The sequence below is a fragment of the Camelus dromedarius genome, chromosome 3 (assembly GCF_036321535.1).
Source record: "Camelus dromedarius isolate mCamDro1 chromosome 3, mCamDro1.pat, whole genome shotgun sequence".
NCBI classification, from domain to species: Eukaryota; Metazoa; Chordata; class Mammalia; order Artiodactyla; family Camelidae; genus Camelus; species Camelus dromedarius.
The window spans coordinates 51,310,432-51,338,341 of NC_087438.1; the positions used below are offsets into that span (position 1 = coordinate 51,310,432).

Below are 27,910 nucleotides of genomic sequence, written 5' to 3' on the forward strand. Positions count from 1 at the left end.
TTTTTTTTTTTTTTTTTACCTCTTCATCCCATGTGAAATGATGAATGGAAACGTCATTTGGTTTTTGACAGAGTTTTATTTCTTGCTGAGTGTCCAGCTGTGGAGATGGGTCCCAGAAGTTGTGTTCACAGGCCTGCACAGTCCAGTCCAGGATATCCCAGATGATCAACTCTCCAACATGGGAGCCAGTTACAAAACTCAAATCTAGGCAGAGGTCATGTATGTCTCATTATTGATCATTTACCTAAGCTAAAGGTAAAAATGAATAAACTGCCTAGTAGTAATGCTCTACAAAATCACAATAATTAGAACAGTGAGGTAACTAGACAAGCCCAACAGGAAGATTAACAGAATAGAAAGACCAGAAATAGAGTCAAGTTTACTTAGATATTTAGTGTGTGATGATGATGCATTTCAATTCAGTGAAGAAAGAAACACCCCTCATGCTGGAATATTTGGTTAAGTATTTGGAAAATAAGAATAAAAGGACCTCACCTCGGATGAAGAGGTACACTTCTGTTTCTCCTTTACTCTCACACCACTACCACACTCACAACATGTCTGACACCAGATACGTGGGGGGTTTTCCCACACCAGGCAATTCTGCGACACCAGCTAAGCATCCTACAGTTTAACTCAATTCCGATACTATCTACCTGGGGATAGTGTCACATTCCACTGGTTAAGTATTCAGTCTGCAAGACTTCCCCCACTTCAGATACTAATTGCACATCTAGGTTGTTACCTGTATTTCTGACTAATTGGCTATAAATCAAAGAATCCCACATCCCCTCCTTGAGTTCAATTAATTTGCTAGAGCAGCTCACAGAACTCAGGAAAACAGCTTACTATTTACCACTTTATTATAAAAGGACATGGTAAAGGATACAGATGAATATCCAGAGGGAGGAGATGCACAGGGCGAGGTATGTGGGAAGGGTCGTGGAGCTCCCATGCCCTCTCTGAGTGTGCCACTCTCCCAGCACCTCCACGTGTTTGGCAACCAGGGAGCTCTCTGAACCCCGTACTGCTGGGATTTTTATGGAGGCTTCATCACATACGCATGATCAATTATTAATTCCACATCCAGCCCCTCTCCCCTCTCTGGAGAATGGGGGTGGTGGGGGTGAAAATTCCAAGCTTCTAGCCATGACTTGGTCTTTCTGGTGACCAGTCCCCATCCAGGAGCAAAGAAAGAGCGGTCTCATTATAATAAAAGATACTTCTATTACCCAGAAAATTCCAAGGGATTTAGGGCCTTTATGTTAAAGAGATATCAGACCAAATATTAGAACAAAAGATTTTCCTTATGTTCTTATTACTTGGGCAGGATTTTAGGAACTTTATGCCAGAAACTGAGGGCAAAGACCAATATATATATTTTATATTATTTCATATATACCAAAATAAGTTTCAAACAGATTAAACATTAAAGGTACTTAAAGGATTAAGGGAAATACAAGTGAATTCTTTTTTATGAATATGGAGTGCTAAAAGGTTCTAAAAGTTTCTAAAGGAGGCAGGGTGGGGATTGGGGAAAAAGAGCTGAGTAAACATCTGCTTAACACAAAAATCATACATTTAAATGACAAAAATCTGGGAAAAATTTACAACTTATATGTCAAAATAGGTTAAAATATAATACTTGATACATAAAGAGTTCTTAGAAATCACTAAGAGGGAAGGGTATATAGTTCAGTGGTAGAGTGCCTGCCCAGCATGCACAAGGTCATGGGTACAATCCCCAGTACTTCCATTAAAGATAAATAAATAAATAAAAACCTAATTACCACCTCTCAAAAAAAAAAAAAAAAAAAACACCTAACAAAAAAGGAAATCACTAAGAACGAGGTAGTACCCCAGCAAAAGAAAAAAAGGGGCCAAGGACCTGAACTGGCAGAACAAGAAATAACAAATGGTCAGTAAACATGTGAAAAGATGTTCAACTCCCTAATTACCAAAGATATCTAAAAGCGATGAGATACTACTTATTGACTTTCAATTGGGAAAGATTATAAAACAGGAAAAATACCCAATGCTGGCAAAAGCATCAGGATTCAGCACACTCATGCACTACTAATGCCCTAATAAGCTGGTATAATCTTTGCAATTCTTGGTAATATACATCAAAATCTTAAAAAGTCGTAAACCCACTGATCCAACAATTCCACTTCTAAGAAATTATCCTTAGGAAAGTACATAAAAGACATTATGTGACAAGGCTGTTATACATAATACAAAAAATCTGAAGATAACCTAAAACATCCAACTGGGGATGGAATAAATAAGACATCCACAAAATGAAACAGTAATGCTGTTACTGAAATTTAAGTTGTAAATGTTGTATTAATACAAAAATATATTCATGACATACTGTTAAAAAAAAAGCAGACCATATGTATACACATACACATATATATATGCGCCCAGAAAAACACCTAGGATGTGAACCTGTACTTGATACTATATGGTTGGATGATTTTTAATTTTCATTTTTGTATTTTTTATGTTTTTATTTCCTCATTTTTCTATTCTTATTTCTATTTCTATGTAGTACTTGCACAATAACAAGTTTTTAAAACTTTAAAGAAAATGAAATTAGTGGGCCAACTAAAACAAATTATATATTTAATAGGAAATGTACAACTGCTAAGCCTAAAAACTATCTTAGAGAAATGTAATTAATTTTAATTCTTATACACTGAGAGTAAGGTAGAACAGAACAAATGCACTGTGAGTCTAGAAACCCAAGTTCTAATTTTGGCTCTGCCTGTTAGTGGCCATGTGGTCTTTAGAGAGTCATGAAATCTTTTTCTATCTTGGATTTTTCAGGCATTAAATGGAGATGATTGTAAAAATCAAATTAAATAATAAATGCATAGCCATTTTAAAATAACATCAAATGTTATCTTTGAGTCTCTGGTATTATTTTGAGCCCCTGGCATTATTCCATATTAATGGTATCAAAACATCCAGTTACTTGTAATTTAGGAATTCATGGATGAGTAATTATGATTTAATTATTCCATTTATCAAATAAATCAGCAGGGCAGAAATCTCTAATAACTAGGTGAACAATCTCATAGAAATAAAGAATTATAAGCAATCATACAGGTAAATATTATTTTATCTTGGTTCCAAGTCCAATTTCTATAGTTTATTGACAGACTCTATAGAATCTGCTCTGTGAAGAAATAAGTTCATTTCTCACCTGTGGAGAGAAACAGACTTCTAGTTCTAATAGTTGGAAAGTTAAGACAGTAGTAATCTTTCCAAGACCTCCTTTTCCATCCCTTTCTCTCCTCTTTCTAGTCTCATTCAAACTACAGAAGAACCAGAAGTTAACGACTGAGGACTCTTTGACTCCAGTTCTGCATGCATCATAACTTGCATGAGACCATACAGCTCCCTACTCTGACCTCCTCCAAGTGTCTGTGATTTGTCTACACAATAGAAACAAAGTACTTAAGCTCAGTTAGAATTTTTCATTAAAAACAAAACATTGACATTCACTTGAGTTAGTGGAGTTTATTGCTATGTAAATTATCCCAATCTGGTCATTCAAAATGTTTCACACCAAACAGCCTCAATGATGTATTATATGTGGATAGATCTTCATCCTATGCAAGTATCAAAAGTCACTTAGTATGAAAATCTCACCTGACACTTGTCTACCCATCCCTCACAAGTACAAATACTTTATCACTGCCATACTATGCCGTCATACAAAACAAGAAAAGGAATAAAATAAAGCAGCACCCAGAGCCTTTTACCAGAAGAGATAAGCAAGGTTATCTTGTATGTCTGTCTGAGAAAATCTCTGCCCAGGCATTCAGATCTCTTTGGTAAACCTGGTATTCATTATCCACATTCATGGGAGTTCTGTTGTGCCATTCTAAGATTGCCCTAGGGCCACCTCACTGCAAATGCACTTTCCCTGTAAATTATGAACCCAGTAACTGGCCACATCTTTCACCAGGAATTGGTGGGGACAAAGAAGCAGGACTGAGAGTGGAGCTGGGAACTGTATAATACAATCATTTCAGGATTACCAAAACCTGCAGTGTGGCAGACATATCTATGTACAAAATTCAACTGCCACATTGTCACTTTCAAATTTTACCAGACTACTTGTCCATATATGATTTCTAAGTATGCTTTTGGCTTATTTATTATCTGTAGCATAATTTTACAGTCATGGGAGTTCATAAAGTAAAAAGTACTAGAGGTTTACTGTAATTTTCATTAAAAATTTTTTCCTGCTTTACTTTTCATTTTCCTTCCCTTAAGAAGCTGGCTAAGAAAACACTTGAAGAAGGCTTTCTTGGTTAAACTGTTAAAAGCTTCTCTGTACATCATACAGCAAAAGAAGTGCCACAAAGTTAAGGCTACCTCAGTAACGTCCCATCACCTTCCTTAAGGAATCACGCTGGGTCATGGTACCAACGCTTCACTTCTAAGACGGGACAACTAGGCCTGACCATTGTAACAGCCAAAACATGGCTGTGCTTTTCTCAACAGCTCCAGGGCCTAGGAGCAGGGCTCGGTGTCAGAGGGACTTCCAAATGAGAACTTGCCTTTTGTGCTGCCATTCATGGCTAGAGGAAAAAGAGCTCTCAGAGTAAAATAAAAAGGTGCTCCCAACGTAGTTATTTCTATCACCACAGACAATCTAGACCTCAGAAAGACTTGCAGCTGGGTTGTACAAGCAGATGGCTAATAGAGGGGACGATTTCGGAGCTAGGAGGGATATTTTCACTGATGTATCTGAAAATGTGACTGAATAGCAAGCAAATGGAGACTACACTTGGCATTGTCTGTGCCCCTTTTCCTCTGCCTCATTCATACAAAGTATTGCTCAAAAAGCGCCAACCCAGATCTCGGGTCAGGAGGTACAGTCCAGTCTGCCTACTATTTCATGTTCATGGCATCCTTACAGCATCCTCTTATAGTCTCCTCCAGACTATCCAACTGAAGCCACCCAGGAGCCCTCCCATCTGACCTCAGAACACAGATCACCCAGGAGAGTGCTGATGATATAAGGTGTCACTTTATTTGAAAGTGAACCAGCTAAATCCGAGGTTTTGTGGGGTTCTGATCCTACCCCATCTTATGATGTCAGATTGAGCTCACAGAAGATACTCATTCAAGTCATTATAAAGCCAAATAGAAAGTCTGGCAAATCAAAACACACAACCGTGAGAAAGGGCCGATATGACCCATTTTCTGCAGACTTTTACTTTGGCTTTATTCCCTGAGTCTTCAATCATGATTACAACTGGCTTGAATCCAGTTCATTCTACTGTAAGTGTTTATATAACCTGCTATATAATATTGTACTGTGTGGTCTTCAAAAGAGAAACTAGCCAGAATCATTTGCCAAAAATGCCAAAATGCCACTAAACATTAGTACTGATAGCCTGTGACACTCATCCTAAGGCTAGCACCTGAGATCAGTACGCTCTCTCCTCCATCCTCCCTTTTCTCTGCCCAACTCTATTCTGCCCCTTGTGCCTAAATCTTAGACCTACCAATCTATGAAACTTGATTAGTTCCACTAGCTTAAACCTCAGTGTGTAAGAGACTGCCAACACCTACTAATCAACAGCATTATTTTCATGATGGTAACTCTAGAATCTGGAACAAAACAAGACTGAAGTTTAGAACAGGTACCTTAACACATACAAAATTTTACATAATATATAAACAAGTAGACAATGAGCTTACCATTGACGTTAACCAGTGAAAGAATATTATCCTGGTGATCAAGGAGGCGCTTAACTTCAAGAATATCCCATCCTAGTGATCCCTCGGTGGGTGCTACCAACCTGAAAATTACTAAATGAAAAGACAGATATAATTTACTAAAACAATCAAAAATAAAGTTTTATTTCTGCTCAAAAAGACACCATTTCACTGTGATAAATACCTAAAATATTGAAAAACCCATCTCCAAAGACAGCCTTCACACTACTTTAAAATATTTCTTTCAAATGCTTGAGACGTATGAAATGATCTACTAAAATCCCAAGGATTTCTCTGTTCCTTTACGAAAACTCTTGTAAACCCACTACCAATCATGAAGCCCCCATCCTCTCTAGACCCTTAGTGCATAAGCAGTTATCCCACCTTACTCTCTCCTTAGCCAGGGACTGGTCGACATCCCTAAGTCTTCTCCACCATTAGCTTTCTCTACTCATGCCAGGCCAGCGAGCACTGCTACAAAACCAGCTACAGATCTGTGTTTAACTTCAAATCAGTGAAGACGTCAACAGCTGCTTTTATTTATTTTACTTTTCTTGACACCTAGGCATACACTAATAAATTACAAATCCTCTGAAAGAATATGCCTTCTAATTTGTGAGTGCCATACAGTTCTTCTGGGCTACAACAGATGTTCAATGTATTGCTTTATTCACTGTCTGACTTTAAGCTTTATTTAAGCTAGTATAAATTCTAACTTTAATCACTATAGAAAACCTAAAATCAACTGGAGTGACTCCATAAATAAACATTTACCAAACATTTACTACCATGTTCCAGGATCTTAGATACCGTATGCAAATAAGTTTCAGCTACTTCCCTGAAATACGCAGTCTAGAGTGGGACTTATAAACCATGTACTAATCAATGTATTAAGTGCTATAATAAGCTTCTGTACCAAGTGTTGTGGATGCTCACAGCTTAGGAAAACTAGCATCTGACAACTGGGAAGGTCTCAGAGGCTATATTCTTTCCAAGTGATGGCTACTTACTAAAGTCTCTCTTCTTTCTCACATTCCTCTCTGGAAAATAGGTCACACCCCATTTCTTTGTCTGTCTCTGGACAATATTTTACCAGCTGACAAATCTCTGGCAAGGTTATTTAATCCTGACAGCCATTCACACTGAAACTGTGGCTGTCAAAAAAGACGGTTTTTCCGTCAATACAAAGGGAACTCTTCCAGATACTTAGCAAAGCGTAGTGAAAATTCCACTTCAGTCGGAATACTACCAAATGATGCTGAGATTGGGACTGCAGAATAACAAGCAATGTATTGTTTAATTAAACTAACAGAGACAAACCTGAAATACTAACTAAAAAACTACGAAGTACTAAAGATAATATGAAACTGTTCGGTGAGCCCATGAACACAGCCTCTAGAGACAAGTATTCACGACTGCATGTGTACTAACTTCAAGGAAATAAAACAAATATGAATTAGATCAGAAGATAAAAGAGAGGCAATAATCAATTCTAAAAAAAGGTTGATAAAAAAATCCAGGCTTTCTGAACCAGGGTGAGTACTCAGAGCCGAGAGCCTTGCTTACCTAATAAAGCCTCAAAGTCACTGCAGCTGGTGCACACAGAAATTATACTTTCTGTTGAAAGGAGCACTCAGAAAAAGAGAAATTGATATGAAATATTTAAAACTAAGGACATGGACACAAGCTTGGTCCTGGAAATAGAAAAAAATAGTACATTTACAGGAATAAAATTTATTTTCATAGGGAAAAATGGCATATTTTATGATAAAACTAAGAAAATGCAGAAACTTGTTTTTAAGAATATTTGTATTTTTTATGAATTATTTTCTGAACAAAACGAACTTTCATTTCTTCCCTTTTTTAGATGATATTCTAACTTCTGTTGAGGTATTAGTGTTGCTTTTATTACTATTTCAGTGAATTCACTCATTCATTCATTCATTCAGTAAAAATCTCTTATCTGTTAGGAGAAAGTTCCAATCACAAAGGAGCTACCATTCTGAAAGGGTGGGGGCATGGAGAGAACAAAAAGCAAAAAAAGTTTCTAAAGAAATAAGTGAAATGATTAATACGAGATTATGAGTAAACAGGTAAAACCTCTGGGAGGGGAGGTATTAGGTAAGCAAGTCTTCATCCTTGAAAAAAGAGACACTGGAGCTGAGCTCTTAAAGAGTAAGTAGACAATGAGTAGGAGAGCAAGTCCAATACAGGGTGACAGCAGAAATGAAGGCACAGAGGTGAGAGACACCTCAGGCGGGAGAATCCCAGGCAGTTCAGAGTTAAGAAGTGATGCAGGACTCAAAGGAGGCAGGAGGGAGACAGTGGAGGGCATGATTTGACATGATGAAAAGTCGGACTTCATCTTGCAGGCTATTGGTGTCCTTACATTGGTCCCTAGGGCAAGGATTTCTCTCATCTGGGGCAAAAATGAGAAAAAATAAGGGCCACATAAGTTTTTTAATAAAACTAAGTGTATTCAATTTAAAGACTTACTCTGTTTTTCTGAGATCATGTTCTTCTTATTTTGTTGTTAAAAAGTTATTTTTACAAAATGAGGGTAGTAAATGGCAGTTTGGTTTCTGGTTTTTGGTTTTTAATGTTTTCATGAAATAAAATAAAAATTGGCAACTCTGTGTTGATCTCTGCAAGACTGACCTTTTGTACTAGTCAGGAATTTGAGAGTCCGGAAGTGACTGATGTAGGCAAAAGGAAGCCGCTGCAGCTCTGAAGACTGCATTTTAGATAGATCCCTCTAGCATCTACTACAGAATGTACCTGGGAAGCACTAAACTAGAGGAGAAAGCATTTGAGAAGCACTAAAGTAGAGGAAGGAAGGTAAGTTAGAAGACTGTTGCCTCAGGCCAGGCAAAAGAGGAGATGAGAGTCTGAACAGAGCAACAGTAGTGAGATGGAAAGAAGTGGATCAAAATATTTAGAGCAGCAGTCCTTAGCGTATGGTCCCAGACCAGCAACCACAGCACAACCAGGGAACCTGCTAGAAACTCAGACGCTCAGGCCCCACTCCAGACCTAGTGAATTAGAAACTCTGGGAGTAAGGCCCAGTAATTTGTCTTTTCAACAAGCCCTTCAGGTCACTCTCATGCAGCCTTAAGTTTGAAAACCACTGAGTTAGAGTAAAACCAGCAAAACACAAGTGAGTGATCAGCTACAAGAGGAAAAAGGCAGGGAAAAATTAGGCATCTTTCCAGCTTGATAAGAAATGTGGGAAAATTAAATTTCTGCAAGGAAGGAAAAAGAAAAAATAAACACAAAATTATGTTTTTAGAAGTTACTTTATGAAAATCAAGGATAAGCACTGCGTCTAGAAAATTACTTCTCAGACATGATTACACATGGAAAGGTTAATTGAAGAAAGAGGAACTTGGCTGCAAAGCAGTGGAGCCTGCAGACAGCAGCTGATAAATGGTGAACAATTAGCTCATGTCTCACTGGTATTTGCAAACATGCCAACTGATGGTCACAGCAAATCTCAGACTGGCTCTATAAGAAGCACAAGTAATATTAAATGCCCTCTGGGCTACATTAGAAAAATTCTTCAAGAAAAAAGTAGCTTTTAAGAAGTATTTCTACTCTCTCTCTTCTCAGTACCCAAATTTCACCTACAAGGCAATGAGCACAAAAGGCTTTTTCACTGAGGGCTCCTGGTGGTAAATGTTAGCCAACAGACAACAGCTAAGAAAGTGGCCTTCAAACAGCATGTTTATAATCAATTAATACATTTGCAAAATTCCTCTTGCTACCCCCTCCTTCTGCTGTCCCACTGCTCCGAGGGAAATGGTGTAAACTCCCTGCAAGAAAATGGGCCCCATTCAAAATGTGCCCCGTTCTGGCTTCCTAAGGCAAACATTCCACAGTTCCTGCCTTGGTGAAATCCCAAACTAATCCTCCTCCAACACTCCCAACTCAAGTTTCTCGTTTCTAGAATGTGGACTGTTGTTTCATGTGGCTAAAATTTTTGCTAAGTAAGTGTATGAGTGTGGTTCAGCAACAGAGAGGACTGTGGAATGTAAGTGGCCTTCTCCCGCATCTGAGCAGTGGGGTCACCTTGCCCATTTGGCTGTGCCAGTCCAAGCATGGTACAAAAACTGACCTAACATCTTGAAAATGTCTCAGGCTCCGTATCACTTCAACAATCCTAGGAGGCCAAGACTTGGGCAGGGGCAGATGTCCCTTAAATAAAAAACTGATCAGTCTTTCCAAAACGTGTATACAAGTCTAGTTTAAAATTTTAAAACAAAAGAAATAAAAGAAAAAAGGAGTCATACTCACTCAGTTCTTTGCCAACTGCTGCCACAACACAGTTCTTAGGTATTTCAATCAAAGCACTGATCCCTTCAAAAACACATAAAACAAAGGTCAGATTATTTTCTTCCTGGATTACATCAAAAATAAAAACATTCTCAGATGTATGTCAGTCATTTCCCATAAAGGGGGTGGGAACTAAAGCACACACAATTTGCTATTATCACACTTCCTTGCTTGCTTACATATGGAAAATGATTCTGTGAAAAGTAGGTGAGACCTTTGGAAGACATTACTGATTTATTAAGGATAGGATATGCTCTTTGAATATTTTTACTACGGTGAACTTATTCACCAGGGACTCCTTAAGATAATCACCATCACCATTTACAAGATGGCTAGCTCAAATGAGATGTAAAATTAGCATTTTCCTCGACGTAAACTTGAGAAAACTGGGTGGGCACCCTGGCAGTAAATGAGTTAGCCAACAGTCAACAGCTAAGAAAGTGGCCTTCAAATAGCATATTTATAATTAATCAATACATTTACAAAATTCCTTGTATTACTGGAATAATCAAATTCAACATTCCATCACATTTCACTTATTAACTATACAGTTCTAAGTAATCTTTTTATAGCTGAATCATGAAATGATTTTAGGGTAACCATAACTTCTATAAGATATATTACTACTTTTTTTAAGCAGGAATTTAAAAATTCATGTATTATATTCAAACCCCCCACATATGTAGGCAAAAAACTAATTTATTAAAGTTAACTTTTCCATTATAAAATACATGTAATTTATATATATCTGTAATTTGTAACATACATGCAAATTTGGAAAATACTCTATTCATGTGCTTTTCCTACCTACCCACTTAGGGAGTATTTCTGGCCAAAATCTTTTCTCCACATAGGGTTGTTTTAACAGTAATGTTTTGTATTTTCCCATGTTCAGGAGGAGGAGATGATGGTGGAGGAGGACAAAAGGGAGGAGCAAGATAAAGAAGTGGAAGAGATAGGAGAGTGGGGGAAAGGGTAGCAAGGGAATTCCAGATGCAGAAAACAGCTTGTTAAAAAAAAAAGTTTGTCAAATTATTTGTAAAATGAAAATACTAGAAACTCAGTAATCCAGAATTAGCAACTTAATGCAGAGAATCACAACATACTGCTGGAAAGGGCATGGATGTCCTGTATTCTAGTCCAAGGCTCTTTCCATTGCATCATACTGACTAAGATTATCTTTGCTTATTTCCAAATACATAATAACTGCCCCCAAAGCCCTACCAGCTCTTAAATCAAGCAAGGCTTATTGAAAGGAGTTTCCTAAGATAAGGGTCTAATAGTACTGCTAACCACCTGGCATCCTGTAATTTGGAAAATCCAAATCATGAAAAGCTCACCAACGGAAATCTAAGGCTTTTCAAAGCTTTCCGACAGATTTTCTCAGAGGTTTCTGCTCTCTTGAGACACTGATAAACAGAGCCACACTGTGACTACTTAATGTACAGTACTCAAAGATAACTTCGTAAAGGCAGACAGACTGCCACAATAGGTAGTTATTTCCATTAACATACAAAAAGTTCTTTTTAGCTCTGATTTCAATATTTCAAAACAGTTACTGACAATTCATGGAATAAAACCTCACAGATAACCACAGGCTAGTATAAGAAACAGAAAAGAACATGTAAATAAAGACATATAACTCATGATAATAGTAAACATGAAAATACACTCTAGATTCAAATAAGATTACTAGTGATCAAATGCTGAACTGAGAGATTAAATTGTAAATCCTAGTAAGGTACGGATTTAATTTTGCTAATATATCATATTATTTTTCTGATATTTTATAATACCAAAGTGGAGATAAGTTAGTTCCAGTCATGAAGTGTAAATTCAACTCACAGGGTTCCGGCTACCTTTAAGATGTCAACAATATGCTTAATGACACAGCCATACCTCGGAGATATTTCGGGTTTGCTTCCTGACCACCAAAATAAAGCAATTATCACAAGAAAGCAAGTCACAGAAATTTTTTGGTTTCCCAGTGCATAGAAAAGTTACATTTACACTATACTGTCACCTGTTGAATGTGCAGTAACAGTATGTCTAAAAAGATAATGTACATACCTTAATTTAAAAATATGCTAAAAAAATACTAATCATCGTCTGAGCCATCAGTCATAATCTTTCTGCTGGTGGCGGGTTTGAAATATTTCAAGAATTACCAAAATGTGACAAACATGAAGTGAACAAATGCTGTTGAAGGAATGGTGCTGACAGACTTGCTTGACACAGGGTTGCCACAAACATTCAATTTGTAAAAAAAAAAAAAAAAAAAAAAAAAAAGGCAGTATCTGCAAAGGCCAATAAAGCAAAGCACAATAAAACAAGGTATGGCTGTATTCTTTCTAGGATGTGCATGGGTTCATTTCGTTACTTTTAGAAACAAAAATAGTAGTGTATCACATATGACTTCAAGATTACTGTCATTTAAATTTACTCATTTATACTTAAACTTTTTTCGCTGAATAAATTTTAATTTTTTTAAAGATCCTTGATATCAATATGTCAAAACTGATTTGTGTATGAAAAGGTTTTTCTTGATCACTTTTGAGAAATTCTGTTAGAAGCAAAGGGTAAGGCAAAAGAAGGGATATTTCCTTCCAGTTTGAGACAGAAATACATTTTGCACAGCCCTTAACCTGAATTGGAGAAATATGGCTACATCTTATACTCAGAACTGAAAAGAAAAATCACCTATATTATCTTTGTATTTATGGAAAGTCTCTTTGAAGATTCATTGTGTCTTTTTAGAGTCTGTCGTGGTTCACAATTACCTTGATTTTTTACCTGTATCAGAAAGGTGACTGGTCTTACACAGGAGATCTAATTTTCGGTTCCACATACACAGGTCATTCCCACCAGAGAGCCAAACATCTAGTCTCCGAAGAACAGCTAAACACTGCAAAATTCATGTAAAATATTTATAAGTTTAGAAATTCAAGCATTCACTGGTGGTTTTTAAATATGTCCACAAGTTCTTTAATATCCTTTCGCTTCAAGAGGTGGAGCTTAATTCTCTTCCCCTTGAATGTCAGCTCTACTAAGTGACCAACTTCTAATGAATAGAATGTGGCAGAAGGGATGGTGTGTGACTTAAAAGACTAAGTTGTAAAAGACATGGTGGCTTCCTCCTTGCTCTCTCTTGAATCACTCACTCCATGGTGAAGACGACATACAAGCAGCCTTACGGAGAAAGATCAACATGGCAAGGAAGTGAGGCCTCTGGACAATAACCAGCACTAATTTTGCCAAGCATGTGAGCCCCTAACACCTCCAACTCCAGCCAAACCTTCAGGTGCCAGCAACCTCATGAGACACTGAGCCAGAACCATCAGCTAAATTGCTTTCTATTCCTGACCGCAAACAACTGAGATAATACTTATTGTTTTAAGCAAGTAAGTTACGAGGTAATTTGTTACTCAGTAACAGGTAACTGATACACAAGCTTAAAATAAACTTTTAAAGTAAAACTGAAAATATGACTTTATTTTTTCTATATCTTTCACAAATTAATATCTCCTTAATTCTTAACTCAGGAAATTAATTGTTTCAAGGTTGACAGAAGTCCTTTAACAGTATTCTCCCCACCTATCAACTCTGAGTGAGCACAAGGGCAAGAGAGAAGAATTAAAAAAAAAAAAAGATTCTGGAAGTTTTCCTGGGCTGAGGGTGGGGTTGCTTTTAAAACTGCTGGGGGAAAAAAAAGGGTTGAAAATATCAGTGCAGTTTGTATTTTAAGAGATCCTAGTGTGTCTAATCTCTGGTTTTTTAATGTCAGTACTATATTCCTTTTTATTGCCAAAAAATATTCCACTGTATGGTTATACAACATTCTGTTCATTTGTTGGTTCATTGACATTTAGGCTGTTTCCACTTTTGGGCTATTATGAGTAATACTGCTATGAACACTCATGTAGATGTTTCTGCGTGGACATACATTTTTATTTCTCTTGGGCATACCCAGGAGATTGCTGGGTCAAGTGATAACTCTGTTTAACAATCTGATGAACTATCAAACTACTTTCCAAGGTGGCTGTACCATTTTACAACCCCATCAGCAATGTAAGAAAGTTCTAATTTCTCCACATCTTTATCAACTCTTGTTATTATCTGTCTTTTAGATATTAGCCACCTAGTATATGTGAAGTAATATTACATTATAGTTTTGAATTGTATTTCTCTCATGACTAATGATATTGAGCTTCTTTTCATGAGCTTAGTGGCCATTTGCTCATATTCTTTAAAGAAATGTCTTTCAAATTCAAATTCTTTGTCTACTTTTAATTATCTTTTTATTGATAAATTCTAAGAGCTCTTTTTATATAATCAATATACAAGCTTCTTATCAAATATATGATTTGCAAATATTTTCTTCCATTCTGTGGGTTGTCTTTTTACTTTCTTGATGGTATCCTTTGAAGCATAAAAGCTTTTCATTTTGATGAAGTCCAATTTATCATTTTTTTCTTTTGTTGCTATGCTTTTGGTGTAATATCTAAGCTACATACCCCAAGAACACAAGGATTTACTCCTATATTCCTTTTAAGAGTTTTACAGTTTCAGCTCCTAGATTTTGGTCTTTGATCCATTTTGAATTAATTTTTGGATATGGGCTCCAATTTCATTATTTTATATGTAGATACCTTGTTAATCCAGTATTACTTGTTGAAGAGACTATTCTTTCTCTTATTGATGGGTCCTGGCACCCTTGTCGAAAATCAATTGACTGTATACATGAGGTTTTATTTTTGGACTCAATTCTATTCCATTGACCTGTATATCTGTCCTTATGCCAGTACCACAGTGTCTTAATTACTACAGCTTTGTAGCAAATTTTGAAATTTGGAAGTTTGAATCATGCAACTTTGTTCTTTCTTTTCAAAACTGTTTTTGCTATTCTGGGGTCCCCTGTCCTTCTCTATGAATTATGGAATCAGCTTGTCAATTTCTGAGGGAAAAAGCCTGCTGGGATTTTGGCAGAGATTATGTTTAACTGTTAATCATTTTGGGTAGTGCTGCAATCTTAACAATATTAAATCTGATCCATGAATTTCCTTCCATTTATTTAGATTTTCTTTATAGTTTCTTTCAACAATGTTTTGTAGTTTTTGGCATACAAGTCTCATATCTCTTCCTTAAATTTACTTCTAAGTAGTTTATTCTTTTGGATGCTACTGCAAATAAATTGCTTTCTTAATTACATTTTTGAATGTTCATTGCTAGTTTACAGAAATACAGTAATTTTGGTGCATTGAGATTGTATCCTGAAATCTTGCTAAGTCCACTGATTAGTACTTAGTTTTGTTATGGATTTAGGATTTTCCATATAGAAAAAGATGTCACTTGTGAATAAAGACAGTTTTATTTCTTCCTTTCTAAAACGGATGCTTTTTACTTCATTTTATTGTCTAACTGTCCTGGGTCAGAACCTTTAGTACAATGTTGAAGAGAAATGCCAAGAGCACACATCTTTGTCTTGTTCCTGAACTCAGGGGGAATGTATTCAGTCAGTCTTTCACTATTAACATGTTAGGTCTGGGGTTTCCTAATAAAAATGCCCTTTATTACGCTGAAGAAGTTCTCATCTATTGCTAGTTTGTTGAGTATTTTTATCATGAGTGTTGGGAGTCTGTCAAAAGCTTTCTCTGCATCTAATAAAATGATCACATGTGTTCTGCCCTTTATTCTTACTATGGTATTATTTTTCATATGTTGAACTCATATTCCTGAGATAAATCTCACTTGGATGTTGCTAAATTTGGTTTGATAATATTTTACTGAGGATAATATACTGCTTTTGCTAATTAACATTTTATCATTAGCATTTCCCAAATTCTGTGTATTCTTCTGAAACCATTTTCAGCATATATATCTACCATAATTTAACTATAAGACATAAAGGATACTACCAATCATCCATTTATAAAATGTTTGTAATATACATTTCTGTCCATAAATCTCTGCCCAAATTTTTGATTATTTCCTTTAAAGAGTTTTCTAGAAGTAGAATCACTGGGTCAATTCATATAATCATTTTTAAAGATTCATTCATAATGCCAGCTGCCTTCCAGGAAGATCATATTAACTATAATTCTCAATGGCAATAAACTTGCCAATTTCACCATGTCCTTGCTAACACTATCCCTTATAAAAATTTCACTAGTTCAAAAAATAAATAATAGTATTCCTTATATTTATTAAGGATCTGAATTTCTTTGATAAATTATTGAACCACTGAACTAAACTCAGGGAAATGCTATATTTAACAATTTTTTTTTATGTGATACAGGTTCATGGCAGGAATAAATACAACTATCTAGCTGATTAACAGTATGGTAAAACCCCTTTAAGTACTTTCACCATACTGGAAAAAGATATTTTTTATTGACCAGTTCATGAAACAGCTCACCAAAGGAATTTTCTCCAGATACACTAAATTTTTTCTCCCTCTCAATTCCTTCAATTCAAGTATTTTCATTTGAAACCTAATGACCTCAGTCAGATAGCAAGGGTATTTTTTAAGGAATTTAAACAAGGGCATCTTTTTAAAGCACATAAAGCATACAGATCTTGATCAAGTCAATACTTTAATGACTTCTTCAAAGACACTCATTGTGAAATTGGAAACAAGTATATAGTAAATGGCATTTTCTTCCCTGAAACTTTACTAAATTGATAATTAGAACAGCAGAGTAGCATGAGATGGCTACCAGAGATGCTGCCTTTCAGGAAAAAAAATAAAATACTTTGCCCACTGGCACACAGCAATTGTTTTCACATTAAAAAAAAAAGTGTTAGCTCCCATACAGAGATCAGCAATCTTCAAAGGAAATGAGGAAACACTATTCTATTTTAGTAGTATCCCACCCCCAAATTGCTGACATTATTGAAAACCAGGGGTACTTTCTGAAAACAATTAAGGTAATTTCTTCTATAGGAAACAAAGTAGCCAAGTCTTATCCAAGTTTGTTCTCCAACATGTAACAGAGTTCCTATCAAGTAATAATCCTCAATTAGTATCTGTTTGTAAAATGAATGAACCTAATAGTAGCAGCCAATTAGCCATAAAAGATGTTGTTTTGGAACTAATTGCCATGTCTTATCCTTATGATCTTACAGAAGATAGAGGCTGAGGGACAAATAACTCCATGTTTTTAGTTCAAAGTTAAAAAAAAAAAAAGACCAGCTACTGCTATAGTCACTTTGAAAGTAGTGTCTCTTCCTAGAATTCTCTACTAAAAACATACTATGTACTATCTTTTCCTTACCTTACTATAGCGATTCACCCCTTGCTCTAATTTAAAATTCAAACATTCTAGCATTTAATATATATACTCCCCAAAATCTAGTCTTAGAAGAATCACATAACTGTAGGTATGTGTGGAAGAAGTAATTTCATCTGAATTATTAAACAATTTTCAAAATATGAAAACGAGTATATGTATGTATATGCATGCCTGGGACATTATGCTGTACACTAGAGACTGACACATTGCAATTGACTATACTTCAATTAAAAAAAATTTTTTTCTCTGAAACAAAAAGATTATTAACATTAAGTATCTACTTAAGACTTTACCTTTACAGTAGACTGGAAGCATGATACTTTCTGAACTTGTCTGCCAGTATCACAATCCCATACCTAAGTTTATGTTAAGAAATAATTTCTAAGCAGAATTTTAAAACCTTAATTATGAGAAAACTTTTCTAATAAATAAATCACAAACATCACACATTTATGTAGAAAATCTCTAAATAAAGCAAAAAGCATTTCATGTTTATACTACTATAAAAATCAATTCATCAACTTAGCATACTAGGCTTAACATTCTAAATTTTACTATCTAACTATTTGAAAATACTAACAAAATGAATGGTCTGAATACTGAATCTTTACAGGCATTAAATATTGCAACTATATAAAATTTAAGGTTTATTCTCCCAAACAGTCTACTACCATCTAATAAACACTGAACATAAAGTATTTATACTAAAAACGATCACATCCATTAATTAACATTTACTGAAAGCTTCCTTAACGTGACTGGCATGGCTTACTACTGTTATCTTAATTGAAAGAAGACAGTAACAGTGTATTCCTATTACCTGTACACATAAATTAGAAGACTCCTCATTAAATGTCCAATGTTAGCTTGACTTAAGGAGCAAAATGATTTTCAAATTCTTCATACCATTTCCTATGGTAAAATATACATTTTCTATCATATCTGAGAACACATTTACATACAAATATATATAAAGTATATATAATATATGTATATATATGGACTCTTAAGACTATCACTTGATAAAAATTTTAAAATCTACCCTCAGCATTTAATTAATGAAGTCAGTTAACAGTAAAGACCCAAAACGAGTAAATTTAGAATTCATATGAATAAAAGGAACTATGAACAAACGAGACTGAAATTATTTTTAATAAGTCATTCAGCAAAGGAAATGACTCTATACTATCATTTACAGTTAAAGTTTACACTGATGTTCTCCCAACTATTCATGTCTGTTTTGTAATAGTAATTTTAATAATTGCCTCTAAATAGTATTATAGTACCTTAGGTACAGTCTAATAAAAGTATTTTAAATTCTATGTTTAAGAGGGGAGCATATAGCTCAGTGGTAGAATGTGTGCTTAGTATGCACAAGGTCCTGGGTTCAATCCCCAGTACCTCAGTTAAATACATAAATAAACCTTAAATTTCATTTTTGCAGAGACTATGCTGATACTGAAAACAAACAAACAAACAAACAAACAAGAGCCTTCGTCCATAAAACAACATTTGCCCCAGTAAAGCAATGGTGGTAGGGCTACTCTGACACAAACATAAGTGTATTTTATGCCCCTGTTTATGCACTATTGTAATCACAAAATATAGCTTATCCCTATTTAAACCTTCTCTTGAAATTTTTTCGCCCACTGGCAATCCGTGTAGAAATCACTTCAGCTGACAAGCTCATTTAAAACGTGTCATAAAGTATGTGTTGGTTCTACAGAAGCCTAAGAAACACCTATACTTTGGGCTTACTCCGTATCTTACTTCACTAACGCTTGAAGCTATTTAAACAGAATTCTCAGATAAGCACAGACTTTTTAAAGCTAATCTATTACCACCTTGAAAAACAGTAATGAAAAATTAGTTATCCACAGCATTTAGCTATGCCCTTCACAGACCCAATTCCTCATACAAATATAAAAGGGCTAAATTTGTTTAAGAAAATACTTCATGAAAACAGTATTACAAAGTGGTTTAGAGTTCTACTCTGCCCTATACTGGCTGCATGACCTTGGGCAAGTTACTTAAACCCTCTGTGCCTCTCTTTTCTTATCTATAAATGCAAATAATAAAAATACTTATTACAAGGATTAAATGGGTTAATAAATGAAAATAGAACAATGCCTAGTACACATAAACAATTTATAAAACTTGACTAGCTGTTATATCTTGAATTTTTTAACAAAACATGTAGGGGGAAGAGGTAATTAACATTTTTAAATTGTTTTAAAATACTAAATATGTTAAACACTTGCAGATGGTAATTCTCTTTTCTGACAGATTCAGATGCTCAAAGGTTCTTATGGGTTCAGGGCATCAAGTTTCTCTGGCTGTACAATGAGCAGAAAAAAGTATGAACTATTCTCTAGTTCAAATCATCTTTGCTCCTCTAAATTGGAAAGCAAACTGAGATAATAAATATTTTTAAAGCTACATTCTCTCATTTCCTCTATTTTATGTAATTTGATATAATAGTAACTCTGGAAAGAACAGCTTTAGTCATGAAGTTTCCATCAATAATAAGCCTTAACCGGCTATTTCCAGTCTATTACTTTTCAGATGCCTAATGCTTTTAAATGTCTTATGAAGGGTAGAACAAAATCATTTTTGCTAAAATAGAAATGTACAGACAGGTCCCAAGAGGCTAAAGACTAATAATGTACATACTGGCCCCTTGGTCACCATAGCTATTTCACTTGGTTCTGGATTTAAGGATATAATAACTGTTCTATCAGCAGAGGCTGTCAAGATCAGTTGATTTTTTTCTTCACAAGCTTCCAAAGAAGGAAGCGTAATAATAGCTGTTATCTTTTGAGTGTGTCCATTGAGTTCCAGAAGTTTTTCTCCTGTCTGAAATATCAATAAAAATGTTAGTAGTATTTTGTATTTCATAACTTAAATAATCTTAAATGACAACATTAAGAAAAATCACCAGGTAGAAAATACATACATTCCATCTAAAATTACTTGGATCGTATAATTTAACTTTAAGTAACCAAATAAAACCTAAACAGTGCTGAAAAGAGTAGCCATAAACAATTTAACTTATTTTCTAATAGAAAATTCTAACTTTAGCATATTTTATAGGAAATTTAAAGGATATTCTTTCCACATGGTTTTAAGAATATAACTATGTAAATTAAGCATAAGAATATCAGTAACCTAATCTGCAGGGAAATAGGGAATCCTCATTGTCCAAATATTTGTTATCTAAGTCTTCAGAGTTACAAAGCTGTGAAAGAAAATAAGAGGCAGCATAACATCAATTTTATATATATATAAAATTGTGTATATATATATATACACACACAAACATATACAGTAACTATATATACATTCAAGTATATCCAATACTGTATCAACCACTCACAAAGTCAGTGTTCACTCTACTTCTCTCTTAACATCAACAGCTATTCCCATCCATCCAATGCCTTCATCCAGCAGTCTCTAACTATTTCCCAAGTAGTAAACATATAAAAGTGCAATGTAAATAATAATATACATTACAAATCTTTCCAAGGTTGCAGGAATTCATGTATATGATGGACATAATGTTAAAAAAAAAACTGCATTAATCACAGGCAAAGCCTTTGAAAAATGAGGATCTGACAGAGTCAGATCAGATAACAGTACAAACAAGAACGAGAAGAAGATAAATGCTTCAAATGAGAGTAACTTTAGTATCAAAGGATCGGGAAGAGAGGTCTGAGAAATTCGGTAAAGCCTTAAATATATTTGAAAAAATAAGACTTTTATTATAATACTATTAAAGTCAAACAGGAGAAGAATGTTTTATTATGCTATTAAACAATTTTGACAGAAAAACTGTCTCCCACAAAAATCAACACCTGATATATTTTCAGAATCAATGCATAGTTGCCGATAACTTAAATTTTAATTAAGATAAAAACTTTTATTTTCATAATTTGGCATTTGTTTCTCAGGAAAAATCTTAAAAAACTCTATTATGAAATACTGGTCCTCATTTTAAATGGATTCATCCTAAGTAGCCCCTTTCGAGTATTAGTCTACTGATATGCAGGTATATCCCCAGATAATGTTTATGAACGCATACTCAACTTTATGACACAATCCACAGAGAATCAATACACACCTGGGCATTCCACACAACTACAATTCCATCATCACCAGCAGATGCAAATCTGGTTAGAAAAAAAAAGGTTAAGGAAAAAACAGTCACTGGTCACATTTAAGTTCAACAATTACTAAGACCATCAGATCTTACTAATTGTATTTTAACTGACAAATAACAATGCAGATTAAGTTCTTTAACCTAATTTAACAAATACTTATAGAATACCTTCTAAGTTTTGTGCCAGGTGCTAAGAATTCAAAGATAAGTAAGATCATTCAGAGTTAGAATGAATAAACTACTAAGCATGTAAGAATAAGGGAGATTTATAAATGATCTTTAAAGTTCTTCCCTGCTTTAAAAGTATATGATTAAACTCTGACTTAAGTGACATGGAACCAAGCTGAGGAAAAGCTACACTGACAGGAAGTGATATTCCAGGAGTGGAACAAAGAAATCATGTTCTTAGATAAGTTCATTATTTCTATTATTTTCTTGGTAAAGATATTTACATATTTTAACTCTACTATTTAAAGCCAAGATCTTTCCTTTGCTCCTCTCAGTTCTTAGGTCTGGGTCTTTCCACATAAATACTGTGTTCTTGGTTTGGAATGTTTGGTCTTTTGGGTTTTTTGTTTGTTTGTTTGTTTGTTTTGTAGTGAAAATCCCTGAAATGAGGAGACATAAAAGAACGTTTGCTTCTTGGCATGAAAACAGAGCTGCAGCTATGATGAACTCAATCGTACTTTCTCTTTCCTCTTTACTTTCCATTCACTATATGTCAAAGAATAATCATCTACATTTGGTAGAGAAGATATCCATGACACAAACACTATCAAGAAAAATAATTTATTGTACAGGAATATTCATCATAGTGGCTGCATTATAGTAAAATCAAGAAGCACTGTTCTCAAGTAGTATCCTGACACAGTGGTGTACAGAAATCACACTGTAAGCACATCAAGTAAGTTGTTACTAATAATGTAGTACACAGGTTTGTAAATGATTCTTTAATAAACCAAAATCAGTTCAAAGTTGTTCCCATAATATCACTTTCATTCACTTGAATTCAAGGTTTGCTCTTTTGAACAGGAGAGAAAGAAGTGGTAATACAGAGAACAAACTATGACCTCCATATAACTGACTCCCTATGGTTAACAGCCATTAATAAATGGTACTCCTCTAGCAGCTATGTCATTTAGAAAACTTACCATTCCTTGCAAGATTGTTAGTGTTTCACAAAATCTGAGCATGTCTTGAATGTCTTCATTAAAGAAAACATTGTTAGCCACGTGTGTGTCACTGGGAGAGAAGTAGAATTGATACACTAGACACAAAAATTACTTTGTTCCTGAGAGAACCTCTCTTAATGAATTTTAACCTATAGAGATCCATACACTCTCACTACCTCAGTCATATAAAACATTACTTAACACTCCAAACTGAGCTTCAAGTTCAAATTTCCCATGCTCAGTTTCAACATCTCATATGTAGCTATTGTCTTCACTGGCTCTAAAAACTCCCATACTCAGTACTTATTTCAAAAATCCTTTGATTACATCTACTGCAGAAGCTAAGAGACTATCCAGAAGATGGGAAATTGGTCAAAATTAGTTAATTTTTAATAAAGAACTATATATCTTTTTAACAGAAAGGACCTTTGAAACTTCTTAGTTAACTAGATAGAAACCATACAAAGAGTTATTTTAAAATCTATACCCAACATTTATTTTTTCAAAATGAAACATATAAAAGATGTGGAGATTAAAAAGAAAACAATCATTTTGTATTTAAAAACATAATTTCTTATGCTTAATTAAATACATTTTCTGAATCAGAATACTTAAACAAAGCCTTGAGTATCAAAATGGTTGCTGGATATAAGTCTTTAATAGCTTATGTTTCTAGGCCTATTGATTTCTTTCTATTTGTCTAGTGATGGTAGGGAGGGCAGGGCTTAAAGTCTTAAGTTTTCCTTCGTATAAAACATCAATTTCTATTGATTCTTGAAACTCTTATAATTGCTTTTCTCCCTCTTAGAAGACTGTAGGTTGAACATACATACTTTTTTCTAACCCTGATTTTTAACTTCTCATTATTGTTTTATCATGTCTGAATCTCACTTCACAATGAGAGATGATTGAATGAGAGTCTAGAAATGAGATATAGAGCATTTCACCTCAAATTTTAATTCAATCAGTAGTGAACAAAAGTTAAATCTAAACAATGCTCAATAGTAATGCATGAAATCACAGCCAATTTTTTACTGCTCAGAGGTCAACTACCCAGTTTGTGGATTATTCAGGCTTTTCAATTCTCAAATATTCAATTGCTTTTTTTTTTTTTTTTGCCATTTCAGTATGTATTATCACCTCCTCTAAAGAGGAAACATGAAGCTTTAAAATGTAAACCAGTATGACTTTGCTACATATTAGTCCCTATCACAGAATAACTAATAAAGGGGTGGGAGATCATTCACAAACTACAATTATTCATTCTCCTAGGATGGGTAACTGAAACTAGCAGCATTATATTAGTTTATCTTAAACTAAATCAATTTATCCTCTTCAGTCAAGCACACACTCCAGCTATGTCCAAATCAGAAATGAAAATTTAACTGAAGAATCTTTAACGGTAAGATACACTGTAATTAATGAAAAGTAATGAACTATAAAAAAGGAATAATTAAAATGTCAATAAGGCTTAATATATTCAGTAGAAGGAAGAATAATGGCTATATTGTCATATAATAACATACAAATTTTTTAAAACACTCTAAATTAATAGAACCCAAAGATTCATGTCTAAATATAAGATTTTAAGAGAAATCTTACTGATTAGCACAAAATATATTTAGTGAGATTTCATACCAAGTGTTAGGGAAATGCCAGGATCAGTTATATGTGGTTCTTTCTTCAAGATCTTAAAACTTAGTGACTGTTTAGAAATGTACTGTAATTTATCAAATCTGAGACATCAACTTTAAGACATTCTATTATTTTATCTACTATCAAGACAAAATGCTGTCAGTTATAAATAAAAAACACCATCAATTATATGATGCATCTACATGTTAAGAGATGTTAAAATAGAAAAAAAAAATAGGCTTTTTAGAATCAATGAAACAGAGTAATTGCCATAATTACTGATCTAATACAGCACTTTCTAATCCAACAAATATCTGGTTACATCTGGAAGATTTTAAGGACTAAAAAAAAAAGCTTTTTCAGTGAATAAGCAAATATTTAAGTACTGAAAGGGCTCTGTGAAACAGATTCATTAATAGTATCAGTATAACCTCACTTTCTCCTTTTATCATGATTAATATACCAATATATTGTCACTACAAAAATAGAACTTCAAAAAATGTAAAGCCCAGAATCACACTACATACAAAAATAAATTCCTTTTTTTTAATTTTCCTGTCTCATTCTTATACATAACCTTCAAGTTTTCTCAACTGGAAACCAAGACTAAAAATACCCATTGAGACTATATAATTAAATGACTAAGCAAAAGCTATACGTATGAAAAAAAGTTTTTAAAAAGCGAAGCATGATTTAATGAAGACCTACTGCAGAGCTTCTAGACTTGTTTCATCCTCTCCTTCCCTAACTGTGAGAATTAAATTTGCTGTGAGAGCTGATGATTCACTCACTCAAGAAGCATTTATCAAGCGCCCACCATACAATAAGCATTAACTTTATATGTCTACCTGCTTGATCCTAAGAGTAAACATCAATGAGATAGTGCTTACCCTTAAAGAACTCACAGTCTACATTATTATGTAATGCTACAGGGTCCAAATTACGAATCCATTGAGAATTCTCATTTATACTCATTTCAGTTTATAGAAATCATTCCCTTTAAACACCTTCCTTTGGAACATCTCAGAGAAAGTACTCACATTCTTGCCAAGTATGGGCTGAAATACAGCAAAGGTAGACAAAGATTTGGATAAAATAAAATATTTCCATAAGTAATTCCTCTCTCCATTACCTAAGTGCTTATTTAATAGTTCTTATTCATGAGAACTTATTTCAATTAAGTCAAAGGTGCTATACACTCAAATACAACCTTAAAGGACATAAAAAAGATAGCCCATACACCTGAACATAAACTTTCCTGTATTCAATATCTTCACAACCATAAAGCACTGGAAATATATAAATAGAATGTATTATGGCAATACAGAAGTCCCAGTGTTAGCTAACTTCCGACCAAATCCACAAGTACTTTCTAATCATGATGCAACTAAAATGGTATATATTTTTTGAAATATAATAAAGTTAAAATGCTACTACAAAATCAGAGACCAAAAATAAAAAATAACAAAATTTTCATTTAAAATAGACTTTTACTTATAAGCTAGAACTACTAGAAGAAAATTAGAGAAGTCTATAGACAGAGACTTAAAAGAAAACTTGAAGGCAACTTCAAAGCATTTTCAGGAACCATAGACACTGAAGCCACTGATTCTTTCACTACATCTGCTTGAACATCAAAATTTTTCCCCTGATTAAGTAAAATGTATATAATAACACAATTCTAATATCTGAAAGTGTAAGGTTCCTTTTTTAGCTCACAACCTGAATAGACATGGGAAAATTCCATAGTTCCCATGGTCATTTGCAAAGGTAAAACATTTGGTAAATTTTCCCCTCCCCCAAATAACAAACAGGAAGCTAACCTATGTCAAGTTTGTAAGTATTAGAATACAAGAAAATCCCTGTGACTTCTATTAGGGAAACCTCCATTATTCTGAGCTCAGGTTTCCTGAAGAGACTTCTACTAGAGAAACATCTCTGGCTTCTCTCTAATACATTGATGTAATAAAAGTGTTTAAGAAAATGAATTGAGAATGCTCAGTTCAGACCCTCTGGGTTTTCTCTGAGGATATGTCTGTTCATCAAGAGGGAACATACTGGTTTGCTCTTATTTTTGAGGTAAGTGGGAAGCTTGCAGATGTCCAGCTGTACCAGTGACTTAATTCCTTAATGTCACCACATACCTAGTCAGTAATCAAATTTCCCTGATTGTCACATAAGGTTTTTAAGTGTATTACAAGTAGCATCTAAATAAGGTTGATATACCTGCAAATGATTAATGTATCTCTAAAGTCTCTTTTATTCTACTGATTCCTTCTTCATATAATTTTTTCCCTGCAATTAAGTATTTGTCTTAACAGAGTTCTCACAGTCTGGATATTGCTAGTTATCTTCTTGTGTTGTCGTTTAATGTGCACCTTTGTCCCCTGTGTTCCTGGTAAATTGAGAGATCCAGAGACATAATCATATTTGAATTTGATTTTTTGGTAAGACCACTTCATAGGTAGTTTATATACCCCATCAGGAAATATAATTTCTGGCAATGTTTTTTTTTGTGTGGGTGATGTTAAGAGCCATTAATAAACTAGTCCCTAAATTTGTTATTCTATTAGAGGTTGCAAAACTGTAACATTCCAATTTTATGATTCTTCCTAGCTTGAATTCTTCTATAAAGAACAATGTCCATTACTGATCCCAAGATAGTTTGTATAAAAAAGGCAGTACAGATCTTGACTTGCAGATACCCCTTCAAGAGAAAACTAGCTGCCTAGCTACAAGGAATGTGGTTATCTGCCACCACCTGTTGACTTAAGAGTCCGTTTTAGCTTTTAAGCTAAAGTCCTACTATCTCAGTTGGCCTCCAGCCACTGGGACATAAGCAACTTGCTGGAAGCCAGGGCACGTTCTTGGATGACCCTGAGTCAATGTCCAAGGACTGCAGGCTACAGAGTCCTAGTTATTTCCTGAATACAGGACTCATCTAAAGGGCATTCCTCCCTCCAGAGCTCCAAGATGGGCTCACAGAGACTTTGTCAAATCTGCTTCACAGTCTGGGATGGCTGCCCTTGTCCAGTCATGCTTCTTCCCTTTCCCCTTCAGTGGTATTTCTAACAAATGTTTTGCATGCTTAACTCTACTGTCTGCTTCCTAGGGAACCCAGGTATTAGGAGACTAAATTATCTTGACTATTGACTTCTATTCTCTAAATGTAAGAGAGAGATATTCTTAGCTTTAGAATATTCTCTTAAAGATGTAACATATTGTTTGTTGTTAGTGAATTATCAAACTGTACTGAGTTTGTTTAGATTCTCGTGAATGTACAGCTTCACCAGTCATCCTAGTGGACATTTTGTTCTCCAGTCTGGCATTTCATGGGTCACCTGATTCTTTTCCAGTCATGATCACCATCCTACATAACCTTGTCTGTTTCCTGGAGGAGCAAGGAATGGTCAAATGAGCAACAAAGAAAACTATTCTTAAAATGTGTTATGAACTCAGTTTAGTTTAATGTGTCAAATGCTAGAGTATTACATGCAATTTTAGCACAGTCCATTTTTTGGAAGACTCTTGCTGAGGCTTAGCCTTCTTTAGTGATCTCCCAATCAATATGACCC

The 27,910-nt window shown here is 34.6% G+C and overlaps 1 protein-coding gene across 6 annotated transcripts in view; it reads right to left on the minus strand.

Annotated features, from left to right (window-relative positions):
- WDR41 (WD repeat domain 41) overlaps positions 1-27,910 on the minus strand; it is a 61,324-nt gene that overhangs the window by 27,287 nt on the left and 6,127 nt on the right. For all 6 annotated transcript variants that reach the window (XM_064481782.1, XM_064481778.1, XM_064481780.1 and 3 more), the window contains exons 3-9: positions 21,490-21,538; positions 20,094-20,225; positions 17,663-17,725; positions 12,871-12,982; positions 10,039-10,101; positions 5,728-5,838; positions 20-204 (exon numbers count right to left, since the gene is read on the minus strand). In XM_064481782.1, the coding sequence (XP_064337852.1) occupies positions 20-204; positions 5,728-5,838; positions 10,039-10,101; positions 12,871-12,982; positions 17,663-17,725; positions 20,094-20,225; positions 21,490-21,538 (715 nt within the window). The remainder of the gene's footprint in view (positions 1-19; positions 205-5,727; positions 5,839-10,038; positions 10,102-12,870; positions 12,983-17,662; positions 17,726-20,093; positions 20,226-21,489; positions 21,539-27,910) is intronic.